The sequence below is a fragment of the Oncorhynchus mykiss genome, chromosome 25 (genome assembly GCF_057628025.1).
Source record: "Oncorhynchus mykiss isolate SJ-2025 chromosome 25, ASM5762802v1, whole genome shotgun sequence".
Classification (NCBI taxonomy): domain Eukaryota; kingdom Metazoa; phylum Chordata; class Actinopteri; order Salmoniformes; family Salmonidae; genus Oncorhynchus; species Oncorhynchus mykiss.
In genome coordinates this window covers 82,830,949-82,845,867 of record NC_143046.1, presented here as the reverse complement: position 1 = coordinate 82,845,867, position 14,919 = coordinate 82,830,949, and the positions used below count along the sequence as shown (strand labels likewise).

At 44.2% G+C, this 14,919-nt stretch overlaps 1 protein-coding gene across 3 annotated transcripts in view; it reads left to right on the top strand.

Annotated features, from left to right (window-relative positions):
• Nucleotides 1–4,124: 4,124 nt before the first annotated feature.
• Nucleotides 4,125–14,919, top strand: part of sash1b (SAM and SH3 domain containing 1b) — a 116,922-nt gene continuing 106,127 nt past the window's right edge. For 2 of the 3 annotated variants that reach the window (XM_021585321.3, XM_021585320.3), the window contains exon 1: nt 4,163–5,447. In XM_021585321.3, coding sequence (XP_021440996.3) covers nt 4,878–5,447 — 570 coding nt within the window. In that variant the 5' untranslated portion in view covers nt 4,163–4,877. Of the gene's footprint in view, nt 5,448–14,919 lie in introns of all 3 variants that reach the window. The other variant, XM_021585319.3, reaches the window with a different exon arrangement.

Genomic DNA, 14,919 nt, shown 5'->3' with positions numbered 1-14,919 from the left:
TCAGTCAGGTTGCAACATATACCCCATAATGACAAAGCAAAAACAGGTTTGTAGACATTTTTGCAAATGTATTAAAAGTAAAAAACTGATACCTTATTTACATTAGTATTTAGACCCTTTGCTATGAGACTCAATTGAGCTCCGGTGCATCCTGTATCCATTGATCATCCTTGAGATGTTTCTACAAAGAGATTGTGGAGTCCGTCTGCGGTAAATTCCATTGATTGGACATGATTTGGAAAGGCACACACCTGTCTATATAAGGTCCCACAGTTGACAATGCATGTCAGAGCAAAAACCAAGCCATGAGGTCGAAGGAACCGTCCGTAGAGCTCCGAGACAGGATTGTGTCGAGGCACAGATCTGGGGAAGGGTACCAAAACATTTCTGCATCATTGAAGTTCCCCAAGAACACCGTGGCCTCCATCATTCTTAAATGGAAATGGAAGTTTGGAACCACAAAGACTCTTCCAAGAGCTGACCGCATGGCCAAACAGCAATTTGGGGAGAAGGGCCTTGGTCAGGGGGGTTGTTGTCTGTAATAAAGCCCTTTTGTGGAGAAAAACTCATTCTGATTGACAGGGTCTGGCTACCCAGTGGGTGACCATTTGGCCTGCCAGACCCACGCATGGCTGCACCCCTGCTTAGTCATGTCAAATCCATAGATCAGGGCCTAATGGATGTATTTCAATTGACGGATTTCCTTCTATGAACTGTAACTCACTAAAATCTTTGGAATTTATGCATCTTGCGTTTTATTTTTGTGGAAAGATTCGTGGATGGGTTGTCTCCCCTCTCTGATCTGTACGATACTCAGATAACTTCTAAGGAGTGTGTGATAGAAATGGGTTAATAACATAAAATCAGTTAATTCACTTGATTCACATACATATCTTAGACTTAGAGACACATACAAATAAATTATTGAGAGACCTTAAATATGTAATCTGCTTCCGGGTTCGAATCAAACTTTGAATATTGAGAGCCCATAACCTCTTGGCGGTAGAAATCTTGGACTTTTGGGGGGGCTCTAGTGTTCACGACTCTAGTGTAATATCTACATAGCATAGAGAGTATAGATGAGCTGACGGAGGATGTGATGAGCTCTCACCTGCCCTCTGATGGGACTGGATCTCCTCCATGCCGGTCAGAGTTAGCAGGGACCTGAATGAACAAATGAGTTAATACATTAATGTTCCATAAGAAAATGTACTTGGCAACATACAATAACATCACTTCAGATAACATTATATCACAGAACATACATCATAAGACATGATCAAACAGACAAATATACTGTGTAGGGGCGGCAGGTAGCCTAGTGCTTAGAGTGTTGGGCCAGTAACCAAAAGGGTGCTGGATCGAATCCCTGAGCTGACAAGGTACAAATCTGTCGTCCTGCCCCTGAACAAGGCAGTTAACCCACTGTTCCTAGGCCGTTAACTGACTTGCCTAGTTAAATAAATAAGGTTACATTAAAAAAAAATATATATAGGGTTATATTATATACACTGCTCAAAAAAATAAAGGAAACACTAAAATAACACATCCTAGATCTTAATGAATGAAATATTCTTATTAAATACTTTTTTCTTTACATAGTTGAATGTGCTGACAACAAAATCACACAAAAATAATCAATGGAAATCAAATGTATCAACCCATAGAGGTCTGGATTTGGAGTCACACTCAAAATTAAAGTGGAAAACCACACTACAGACTGATCCAACTTTGATGTAATGTCCTTAAAACAAGTCAAAATGAGGCTCAGTAGTGTGTGTGGCCTCCATGTGCCTGTATGACCTCCTTGCAACGCCTGGGCATGCTCCTGATGAGGTGGCGGATGGTCTCCTGAGGGATCTCCTCCCAGACCTGGACTAAAGCATCCGCCAACTCCTGGACAGTCTGTGGTGCAACGTGGCGTTGGTGGATGGAGCGAGACATGATGTCCCAGATGTGCTCAATTGGATTCAGGTCTGGGGAACGGGCGGGCCAGTCCATAGCATCAATGCCTTCCTCTTGCAGGGACTGCTGACACACTCCAGCCACATGAGGTCTAGCATTATCTTGCATTAGGAGGAACCCAGGGCCAACCGCACCAGCATATGGTCTCACAAGGGGTCTGAGGATCTCATCTCGGTACCTAATGGCAGTCAGGCTACCTCTGGCGAGCACATGGAGGGCTGTGCGGCCCCCCAAAGAAATGCCACCCCATACCATGACTGACCCACCGCCAAACCGGTCATGCTGGAGGATGTTGCAGGCAGCAGAACATTCTCCACGGCGTCTCCAGACTCTGTCATGTCTGTCACATGTGCTCAGTGTGAACCTGCTTTCATCTGTGAAGAGCACAGGGCGCCAGTGGCGAATTTGCCAATCTTGGTGTTCTCTGGCAAATGCCAAACGTCCTGCACGGTGTTGGGCTGTAAGCACAACCCCCACCTGTGGACGTCGGGCCCTCATACCACCCTCATGGAGTCTGTTTCTGACCGTTTGAGCAGACACATGCACATTTGTGGCCTGCTGGAGGTCATTTTGCAGGGCTCTGGCAGTGCTCCTCCTGTTCCTCCTTGCACAAAGACAGAGGTAGCAGTCCTGCTGCTGGGTTGTTGCCCTCCTACGGCCTTCTCCACGTCTCCTGATGTACTGGCCTGTCTCCTGGTAACGCCTCCATGCTCTGGACACTACGCTGACAGACACAGCAAACCTTCTTGCCACAGCTCGCATTGATGTGCCATCCTGGATGAGCTGCACTACCTGAGCCACTTGTGTGGGTTGTAGACTCTGTCTCATGCTACCACTAGAGTGAAAGCACCGCCAGCATTCAAAAGTGACCAAAACATCAGCCAGGAAGCATAGGAACTGAGAAGTGGTCTGTGTTCACCACCTGCAGAACCACGCCTTTATTGGGGGTGTCTTGCTAATTGCCTATAATTTCCACCTGTTGTCTATTCCATTTGCACAACAGCATGTGGAATTTGTCAATCAGTGTTGCTTCCTAAGTGGACAGTTTGATTTCACAGAAGTGTGATTGACTTGGAGTTACATTGTGTTGTTTAAGTGTTCCCTTTATTTTTTGAGCAGTGTATATATTAGTTGTGCAATGGAAATAAAATCTATGTAAAACAAATTGTATTTTTTTCAAAATGACCATTCCATGTTTTAAGGGTTGTTAAAACACACAATTCATCATCACAGGTGTCCAACAATCCTTCTGGAGAAAGCTACTGGTCCAACAGTCCTCCTGGAGAGAGTTACTGGTCCAACAGTCCTCCTGGAGAGAGCTACTGGTCCAACAGTCCTCCTGGAAAGAGTTACTGGTCCATCAATCCTCCTGGAGAGAGCTACAGTACTGGTCCAACTATCCTCCTGGAGAGAGCTACAGTACAGGTCCAACAGTCCTCCTGGAGAGAGCTACTGGCCCAACAGTCCTCCTGGAGAGAGTTACTGGTCCAACAGTCCTCCTGGAGAGAGCTACTTGTCCAATTGTCCTCCGGTAGAGAGCTATTGGCCCAACAGTTTTCCTGGAGAGAGTTACTGGTCCAACAGTCCTCCTGGAGAGAGTTACTGGTCCAACTGTCCTCCTGGAGAGAGTTACTGGTCCAACCGTCCTCCTGGAGAGAGCTATTGGTCCAACTGTCCTCCTGGAGAGATTTACTGGTCCAACGTCCTCCTGGAGAGAGCTACTCGTCCAACTGTCCTCCTGGAGAGAGTTACTGGTCCAACAGTCCTCCCGGAGAGAGCTACGGGTCCAACAGTCTTCCTGGAGAGAGTTACTGGTCCAACTGTCCTCCTGGAGAGAGTTACTGGTCCAACAGTCCTCCTGGAGAGAGCTACAGTACTGGTCCAACAGTCTTCCTGGAGAGAGTTACTGGTCCAACAGTCCTCCTGGAGAGAGTTACTGGTCCAACTGTCCTCCCGGAGAGAGATACAGTACTGGTCCAACAGTCCTCCTGGAGAGAGCTACAGTACTGGTCCGAGAGAGCTACTGGAATCGATTTACTTCAGTGGCTGACAATTACAGCGTTGATTGATCTGACATGTACTCAAATAGTCAATTGTGGTATATGTCGAACAGAGGGCGCCAGAGTACAGATAATGCTCAATTGCCTTATTTTTTTTTTAACAAACGCGAAGCAGAATTCGCTTGGATGGAATGGCACTCTGGACCAACTCTAGACCAGAGAGACAAAGTTAATTCCGGGGAGAGAGAGGGTGCTTTGCACCATGTGCTACAACAAGTGTATTCGGACCTAGGCATACAGATAAGAAGCAGCGAAAAGCGTTTCATCTCGCATTTACCTCCACTCTGAAGTTTGCAGTACTGAGTGATAAAAACAACGATATTTGGACGTTGCCGCGCCAGGAGTGCCCTTTTCGAAACAGCAGCAATAAAACAAACAAAAGCGGCGAGGAACAAAGAATGTTTGAAATTCAGCTCGTGGACACTTAATGCACAATTTCTTCAGTTTTGTTTATCTCATGTATATGTTGTGTTTCTTTGGTTGGATACCATGCCTTCTCTTTCTCTCACCTGCTTGGATTAATTGATGACCAGACTACACCTACTAGGTTGGATTTTTGGACGCCATGGTCTATTCATAATAAAATATTTGCATTGTTTGTTATCCAGAATTTTGGGAACACCAATATTGCAGCGTTTAACATTACCTTTATTTTATTGTAACAGTAGTAGACTCGGCTCTTTTTAGATTTCGTTTTGTATTCTTCATCAGTTTAACAACCTCTGCATGCGTTTGTAATTTTGGATCCAATAAGAATGACCGAGGCCGCGGCGGATGTAAAAATGTGTCAAAGAGACCGGCGCTCCTGAGGTTTACATTTTGGAGATAACGGAACCATTTCTAACACAGCCTATGCATGGAAAACATTGCTCATCCTATGTCAAAATGATGCGCACCGGCCCCGGCCTTGTCTATGAGTGGCTACAGAATCTTGAACTGCCTCAATACTTGGAGGGATTTGTGGACAATGGATACGATGATCTCGAAGTTTGTAAACAAATTGGTGATCCCGATCTGGACGCCATAGGGGTCTACGTCCAGCACCACCGACAAAAATTGCTCGACGCAGTGAAGAGGTTGAGAGAGCAGGAGAAGGAAAAATCTCCGGGTCTTTACTTCACCCTCGAGCCCCTGTACCCCTCTTCCTGTAGACCCTTGTTGGGCACCAACATAATGCACATCACAGAGTGCGAGAATGACCTCCAGGGGTCAAGTTCATGGACAGAATCCAACCAGGAGGAAGTTGAAATTGGGGCTCACCAAAGATTTCACCAAGAGTCATCATGTCCTAAAAACAGCAATTTGAGTTTCACTGATTGTAAAGAGTTGGTGACTTACCCAAAACTGAAACTGAAGCTCTTGATCAGGGATAAACTTGTGAAAGATGGAATCGACCTCAGTGAGCCGCCATACACCAACAAGGTAGGCTCCTATGTCATTTATTGATGTTGAAAATTAGAATGCTTGTTCATAGACTGTCACATTCAATTACACTCTTCCCTCTGTGTCCGCTGTGATGGATAGTATGGTCAATTTCTTTGATGTTGCTCTATACCTGCAATTGTGCTCTGACACTTTCAGAGTCAGGATGACTGCTCAAGGCCGTATGGGCAGTCATGGACTTGAATACACACACACACACACATTTAGAAATGTATCTACTCAGAAGTGATTTGGGTCTATAGGTCTGACCAACACGCCTGCTGAAGCAATGCTCTGTTGTGAGAGTCCATTTAATTTATAATTCCTATGGGACACATTATTGACCTGGCTGGGTTAATGAGCTCATATCTTTCAGACTTTCTGAGCTAACAGCTATATCATTGTTACTTTACTGTATCTTACTGTTGGTTAATCTGATAGCTTCCATTGTCTGTCACTGTAGAGTTGGAGACAGTGTGTGTTCCAATTGGCACCCTATTCCCTACATAGTACACATATTTTTACCAGAACCCTATGGGCCCAGACACAGAGTATTCAGACAGTGTATCTACTTCTCATTCCATCCCTCTGCTCTGACAGTTGTTTTACGGAGTATGGCGTCACTTTACTGTTGTGCCGCAAAATGCATAGCACATAGAATAAAGGTTTTATCAGATATTATTCATCCTGATCAGATAGGTGTTTTACATGGATGATACATAAGACAATTACTTGAAACAATAGAACACTATGAAATGCCAAAGAAACCAGGTCTGATGACATCACATACGGTACAGATGCTCTGTGTACATCCCCTCAGATGAATGCTTATTCACGGTCAGAGAGCTGGGCAGGGTCTGCAGTTGCAGACTGTAGTATTGGCTTTAACCTTCATTGTGGTGTATCGTATAGGTCTATTTAGTAATTGGAATCAGCACCACATTGCAGCAAAGGCCAACTCCTATTCTCCAGTATGGGGTTGAGCAGATTTTTATTTGGGTTGCTGTCTCGTGGTGTTCTAAAATTGGTTCTGTGTCAGTGGATAGTGGTTAGACCTGTACCGTATGAATTTGATTTCCTGACTATGTGAGCCAGACATGGCTGTCAAAAATGGCTCTGCCTTTCCACAAAGGCTTATTGGAGCTGAGATGTTACAACAGATGAAGAATACCTGCTTAGGCTGCGTGTTTAGGCTACAGTCTCGGGCTGCATGTTTAGGCTACAGTCTCGGGCTGCGTGTTTAGGCTACAGTCTCGGGCTGCGTGTTTAGGCTACAGTCTCGGGCTGTGTGTTTAGGCTACAGTCTCGGGCTGCGTGTTTAGGCTACAGTCTCGGGCTACAGTCTCGGGCTGCGTGTTTAGGCTACAGTCTCGGGCTGCGTGTTTAGGCTACAGTCTCGGGCTGCGTGTTTAGGCTACAGTCTCGGGCTGCGTGTTTAGGCTACAGTCTCGGGCTGCGTGTTTAGGCTACAGTCTCGGTCTGCGTGTTTAGGCTACAGTCTCGGGCTGCGTGTTTGGGCTACAGTCTCGGGCTGCGTGTTTGGGCTACAGTCTCGGTCTGCGTGTTTAGGCTACAGTCTCGGGCTGCGTGTTTGGGCTACAGTCTCGGGCTGCGTGTTTGGGCTACAGTCTCGGGCTGCGTGTTTAGGCTACAGTCTCGGTCTGCGTGTTTAGGCTACAGTCTCGGGCTGCGTGTTTGGGCTACAGTCTCGGGCTGCGTGTTTGGGCTACAGTCTCGGGCTGCGTGTTTGGGCTACAGTCTCGGGCTGCGTGTTTGGGCTACAGTCTCGGGCTGCGTGTTTGGGCTACAGTCACACACTGTTTTTCCCTCCACTTTTACCAAATAAATTCATAATGTCACCAGCGCTGGTGCGGTCATTCTCAGTGGCAAAATGTTCAAAGTGGCTAGAGAGGATGCAGTAATGAGAATCCTATGCTACCGAATATTACGATAGGCTATTCATCCTTGGGCTAGGAAATGCAAAACTGGCACCTGTTGTCGTTCCTCGCACATGCTGGCCATCATGATGGATTTATTTAAAGAGATAATGTCCAGAAAGGCTTATTTTGGGAAACTTTCTGAATGGACATAGCTAATTCTTTAACTCGTACACACCCACCCAAGAGGACCCACTGAACCAAAGCCGCCTGCTGCGCATCTCACTCAGACGCATAAACAACAAATCACATTTCTCCTTTCCCAAAAAATGTATTAAAAACCTTGCCACAGATTCAAATCCTTTCTGTAGGAAATCAAAATATATTATAATGATCAGCCGCTGATCCATTTTAGTGAGACAATAGGTGGTTATGTTGACACTAATTTCAGTGCTGTATCAAAATCTGTGCAACCCCTGGAATCCCCTTTCACAAAACTCCTGGCAAAATGCATCGGTCAATGAATGAAAAACGTTTATCAGATATTATTCATCCTGATCAGTTTTATTTTTTTATTTTTTATTTTTTGTATTTATTTTTTTACATGGATGAAACATTGGAGATAATATTACTTGAAACAAATAGAACACTATGAAACACCAAAGAAACCAGACCTGGTCTTCATAGCAGATTTAGAAAAGGCCTTTTGTTTAATTATGACTATAATTTTTATATAAATGCCTAGACGATTTTAATTTGGGAGAATCTCTTATTCAACGGGTTAGATACAGTATGTATAGTAACCCCAAGTGTAACATATTAAATAAAGGTTACTTCAAGTATTGAACTGTCAAGAGGAGTGAAACTAGGTTGTCAATGTATGCCGATGACTCAAGACTTCCCAAAGTCCGCCATCTTGATTTACTGCACAGTGGAGGGTCTAGATCATTTATCTAGCCTCTCTGAACTCTAACCTAATTATGAAAAGTGTACCACATTATGTATTGGATCATTTAGAAGACAACATTTACATTACCCTATAGTTGACCAATTAAGTGGTCAAATCAAATTTTATTTGTCACATACACATGGTTAGCAGATGTTATTGTGAGTGTAGCGAAATGCTTGTGCTTCTAGTTCGGACAGTGCAGTATATCTAACAAGTAATTTAACAATTCCACAACAACTACCTAATTCACACAAATCTAAGGGGTTGAGTAAGAATATGGATGAGCGATGGCCGAGCGGCATAGGCGAGGTGCAATAGATGGTATAAAATACAGTATATACATGGGATACGAGAAATGTAAGATATGTTAACATGATTAATATTAAAGTGGCATAATTTAGAGTGCATTGTATAAAGTGACAAGTGATCCATTTAATAAAGTGTCAAGTGATTGGGTCTCAATGTAGGCTGCAGCCTCTCTGAGTTAGTCATTGCTGTTTAGCAGTCCGATGGTCTTGAGATAGAAGCTGTTTTCAGTCTCTCAGTCCCAGCTTTGATGCACCTGTACTGACCTCGCCTTCTGGATGGTAGCGGTGTGAACAGGCAGTGGCTCGGGTGGTTGATGTCCTTGATGATATTTTTTGCCTTCATGTGACATCGGGTGTTGTATGTCATGGAGGGCTAAAAGTTTGTCAGGATTTTGGGTGACAAGGCACATTTTCTTCAGCCTCCTGAGGTTGAAGAGGTGCTGTTGCGCCTTCACCACACTGTCTGAGTGGACCATTTCAGTTTGTCTGTGATAAGTATACTGAGGAACTTAAAACTTTCCACCTTCTCCACTGCTGTCCCTTTGATGTGGATAGGAGGGTGCTCCCTCTGCTGTTTCCTGAAGTCCACGATCATCTCCTTTGTTTTGTTGACGTTGAGTGAGAGGTTATTTTCTTGGCACCACACTCCCAGGGCCCTTACCTCCTCTCTGTAGGCCGTCTTGTCATTGTTGGTAATCAGGCCTACTGTTGCAAACTTGATGATCAAGTTGGAGGTGTGCATGGCCACGCAGTCATGGGTGAACAGGGAGTACAGGACGGGGCTGAGCACGCACCTTTGTGGGGCCCCAGTGTTGACGGTCAGTGAAGTGGAGATGTTGTTTCCTACCTTCACCACTTGGGGGCGGCCTGTCAGGAAGTCCAGGACCCAATTTCATAGGGCTGGGTTGAGACCCAGGGTCTCCAGCTTGATGATGAGCTTGGAGGGTGCTATGGTGTTGAATGCTGAGCTGTTGTCAATGAACAGCATTCTTACATAGGTATTCCTTTTCAGGTGGGGTAAGGCAGTGTAATAGTGATTGCGTCGTCTGTGGACCTGTTGGGGTGGTATGCAAACTGAAGTGGGTCTAGGGTGGCCGGTAAGGTGGAGGTGATATGATCCTTGACTAGTCTCTCAAAGCACTTCATGATGACAAGTGAGTCCTATGGGGTGGTAGTCATTTAGTTCAGTTATCTTTGTTCCTGAACCCAAGAAGGCAATGGTAGCCATCTTGAAGCATGTGGGGACAACAAACTGGGATAGGGAGCGATTTAAATACAGTGCTGCCTCCTTCAAAAGTTGCGAGCCGCGGGACTTAGAGGTACCCAGCGTCACGGCTTCATTGCTCCAGACCTCCACAAGGGGGAGTTAGAGCACTCATTATACATTTGGGTCCCACTGTTTTTATATGACCAATCATATCGAGTGTTTCCAATGACGAATTTGACGCAAGCCACCCGTCCCTGTTGACTTTCTTCAGGAAAGATGGCTGACAAAACATTACGGGGGAAGCAAATGTATGTAATTATAACGTCATAACGAGTCAAGCAAAACATGTACAATTGAGAGGAATATGTTAATGTAGAGACAAAGTTGATTTTTCGAAAATCGCTATTTAGCAAGTTAGCTGACTAGATAACATTAGCCAGCTAGCTAGCAGGTGTTATAACATGAGTATGACATTGTAATTCGTGTTTATTGTTTTAGGGCCTCCTGAGAACCAGCAAACCAGGCTGTCATCTTGGGAAACAGTGGATGTAAAGAATCTATCTAGCTAAAACATTTACTGCAAATTGAATGTACAATTGTGTAAGCTTGCCTTGCAATGCAGCTAAAGTAACATAGCTAGCTAACTATTTACTTTCTTATTGTGTAGTGGACGATAAAAATAACTGTATGCCTATGAATGTGTAGCTAGCTACAGTATGTAGCCGATCTGCGTATGGACCCTAAAACTATAGGTTCTGAACTAATATTCATACCAATCTATGAACCTCAGCTGTCATAGTTGTTGTATCAACTTCAAATCTGAATGGCATTAATGAAGCCTAATGATTGAGTAGAATATAATAACTGTATTGTGCCAAGCATGCAAGTCCTATATACACATGTACTGTAGTTATTACCACGCATGAGGTCCCCACATTGTAGTCTGTACATTGAGTTTATTCACTGATCATCTACTCTTCCTTGGCAAATGGAAGAGTGTACCTGAAACGTTTAAATATAGAGGGCTATGTGTCTCACCTGTTTGTTATTGCAAGGCTAACCCCCAGGGAAATCATGACTTGGCAGCAAGGCAGCAAGGCAGCAAGCAGCAAGGCAGCAAGCTGCTGGTTATAACATGGCAATAAAGAAGAGCGCGAAAAAAGGGACCAGTTTAATGTTTTAAGTGGGATGCTGCATTTTTGCACTTCATTTATTTGTCTTTGATATGGTGCAATATTCTATTTTACTGTTCAGAATGTATTAGTTTTGAATGGTTAGATTTATATGCCCTTTGTTTATGTACATTTAAAAAGTAATACTTTAAATGCAAATGTATAACAAACCAATGCATTTTTAAATAAATTGTGGTTAACCTCTCTGGGATATGTGGGACGGTAGCGTCCCACCTCGCCAACAGCCAGTGAAATTGCAGGGCGCCATATTCAAAACAGAAATCCCATCATTTAAATTCCTCAACCATACAAGTATTTTACACCATTTTAAAGATAAACTTGTTGTAAATCCAGCCACAGTGTCTGATTTCAAAAAGGTTTTACGACGAAAGCACACCAACGATTATGTTAGGTCAGTACCTTGTCACAGAAAAACACAGCCATTTTTCCAGCCAAAGAGAGGAGTCACAAAAAGCAGAAATAGAGAGAATTAATCGCTAACCTTTGATCTTCATCAGATGACACTCATAGGACTTCATGTTACATAATACATGTATGTTTTGTTTGATAAAGTTAATATTTATATCCAAAAATCTCAGTTTACATTGGCGCGTTACGTTCAGTAATGTTTTGCTACCAAAACATGTGGTGATTTTGCAGTGAGCAACATCAATTTACAGAAATACTCATCATAAATGTTGATGAAAATACAAGTGTTATGCATGGAATTTTAGATCCACTTCTCCTTAATGCACCCGCTTTGTCTGATTTCAAAATAGCTTTACGGAAAAAGCACATCATGCAATAATCTGAGTACAGCGCTCAGACAACAAAACAAGCCATACAGATATCCGCCAACAGAAGTCAGAAATAGCATTATAAATATTCACTTACCTTACCTCAGAATGCACTCCCAGGAATCCCAGTTCCACAATAAATGTTTGATTTGTTCGATAATGTCCATTTATGTCCAAATACCTCCTTTTTCTTCGCACGTTTAGTACACAATCCAAACTCACGAGGCGGGGACAAGTCCAGACGAAAGTTCAGATGAAAAGTCATATTACAGTTCGTAGAAACATGTCAAACGATGTATAGAATCAATCTTTATGATGTTTTTATCATAAATCTTCAATAATGTTCCAACCGGAGAATTCCTTTGTCTGTAGCTGCGTTCCATTGCATTTCTAACTCTCACGTGAGCGCGCGTGATCAGCTCATGGCACTCTGCCAGACCCCTGACTCAATCAGCTCTCATTTCCCCTCCACAGTAGAAGCCACAAACAAAGTTCTAAAGATGGTTGACATCTAGTGGAAACCTTATAGGAAGTGCAATATGACCCCACAGACACTGTATATTTGATAGGCAATGACTTGAAAAACTATAAACCTCAGATTTCCCACTTCCTGGTTGGATTTTTTTCTCAGGCTTTTGCCTGCCATATGAGTTTTGTTATACTCACAGACATCATGCCAAGATAATCCATCCACAAGACAGTGTGGCTTATCAATAAGATAAGGGTCTTGACCTGACTGCAGTTCAGTGGGCAAATGCTCACCTTCGATGGCCACTGGCACGCTGGAGAAGTGTGCTCTTCATGGATGAATCCCGGTTTCAACTGTACTGGGCAGATGACAAACAGCAAGCATGACGTTGTGTGGGCGAGTGGTTTGTTGATGTCAGCATTGTGAACACAGTGCCCCATGGTGGCGGTGGGGTTACAACGAACACAATTGCATTTTATCGATGGCAAATTGAATGAACCCCGTGTCTCAAGGATTTGTACACAATTCCTGGAAGCGGAAAATGTTTCAGTTCATCCATGGCCTGCATACTCACCAGACATGTCACCCATTGAGCATGCTTGGGATGCTCTGGATCAACGTGTAAGACAGTGTTCCAGTTCCCGCCAATAACCAGCAACTTCGCACAGCCATTGAAGAAGAATGGGACACTATTTCACAGGCCACAATCAACATCCGTATCCCCTCTATGCGAAGGATATGTGTCATGCTGCATGATGCATATGGTGGTCACACCCGATACAGACTGGTTTCCTGATCCTTCGGCGATGTCATTTACAAAATACCCTCCAACACTCAGTAAATTGGATGCGGTCGATCACAGAGCCACCCGTTTTGTCCCATAGCCCCATATACTACCCACCACTGCGACCTGTATACTCTTGTCGGCTGGCCCTCACTAAATATTCATCGCCAAAACCACTGGCTCCAGGTCATCTATAAGTCTATGCTAGGTAAAGCCGCTCCTTATTTCAGCTCACTGGTCACCATAGCAACGCCCACCCGTAGCACGCGCTCCAGAAGGTATATTTCACTGGTCCCCCCCCCAAAGCCAACTCTTCCTTTGGCCGCCTTTCCTTTCAGTTCTCTGCTGCCAATGGCTGGAACGAATTGCAAAAATCACTGAAGCTGGAGTCTTGTATCTCCCTCTCTAACTTTAAGCGTCAGCTATCAACGCAGCTTACCGATCACTGCACCTGTACACAGCCAATCTGTAAATAGAACACCCAACTACCTCATCCCCATATTGTTACTTATCCTCTTGCTCTTTTGTACCCCAGTATCTCTACTTGCACATCTATCACTCCAGTGTTAATGCTAAATTGTAATTATTTAGCCTCTATGGCCTATTTATTGCCATACCTCCCTACTCATATACATTTGCACACAGTGTACATAGATTTTTCTATTATGTTATTGACTACGTATGTTTGTAACTCTGTTGTTTTTGTCGCACTGCTTTGCTTCGTCTTGGCCAGGTCGCAGCTGTAAATGAGAACCTGTTCTCAACTGGCCTACCTAGTTAAATAAAGGTGAAATACGTTTTTTAATAAATAAATCATTAAAATGCCTCATTTCCCGGCGGCATCCCCCTTGCGTGGCCATAATGCACCCTAAAAGAATTCCATGCCTTTTGCAGCCGTTCTCCCTAGATGCTCCCCGCTCCGAAGCACTTCTCATCTCACTCACACTCACTCACTCCATGCAAGATCTCACCTCGTGGGGCATCAATGATCATGAGGGATCAGCCCAGAACTACACTGCAGGACCTGGTCAATGACCTGAAGAGAGCTGGGACCACAGTCTCTAAGAAAACCATTAGTAACACACTACGCCGTCATGAATTAAAATCCTGCTCAAGCCAGCGCATGTCCAGGCCATTCTGAAGTTTGCCAATGACCATCTAGATGATCCAGAGGAGGAATGGGAGAAGTCATGTGGTCTGATGAGACAAAAATAGAGCTTTTTGGTCTAAACTCCACTCGCCGTGTTTGGAGGAAGAAGAAGGATGAGTACAACCCCAAGAACACCATCCCAACCGTGAAGCATGGAGGTGGAAACATCATTCTTTGGGGATGCTTTTCTGCAAAGGGGACAGGACAACTGCACCGTATTGAGGGGAGGATGGATGGGGCCATGTATCGCGAGATCTTGGCCAACAAACCTCCTTCCCTCAGTAAGAGCATTGAAGATGGGTCGTGGCTGGGTCTTCCAGCATGACAATGACCCGAAACACACAGCCAGGGCAACTACGGAGTGGCTCCGTAAGAAGCATCTCAAGGTCCTGGAGTGGCCTAGCCAGTTTCCAGACCTGAACCCAATAGAACATCTTTGGAGGGAGCTGAAAGTCCGAATTGCCCAGCGACAGCCCCAAAACCTCAAGGATCTGGAGACTGTCTGTATGAACGAGTGGGCCAAAATCCCTGCTGCAGTGTGTGCAAACCTGGTCAAGAACTACAGGAAACGTATGATCTCTGTAATTGCAAACAAAGGTTTCTGTACCAAATATTAAGTTCTGCTTTTCTGATGTATCAAATACTTATGTCATGCAATAAAATGCTAATTAATTACTTAAAAATCATACAATGTGATTTACTGGATTTTTTAGTTTTTTAGATTCCGTCTCTCACAGTTGAAGTGTACCTATGATAAAA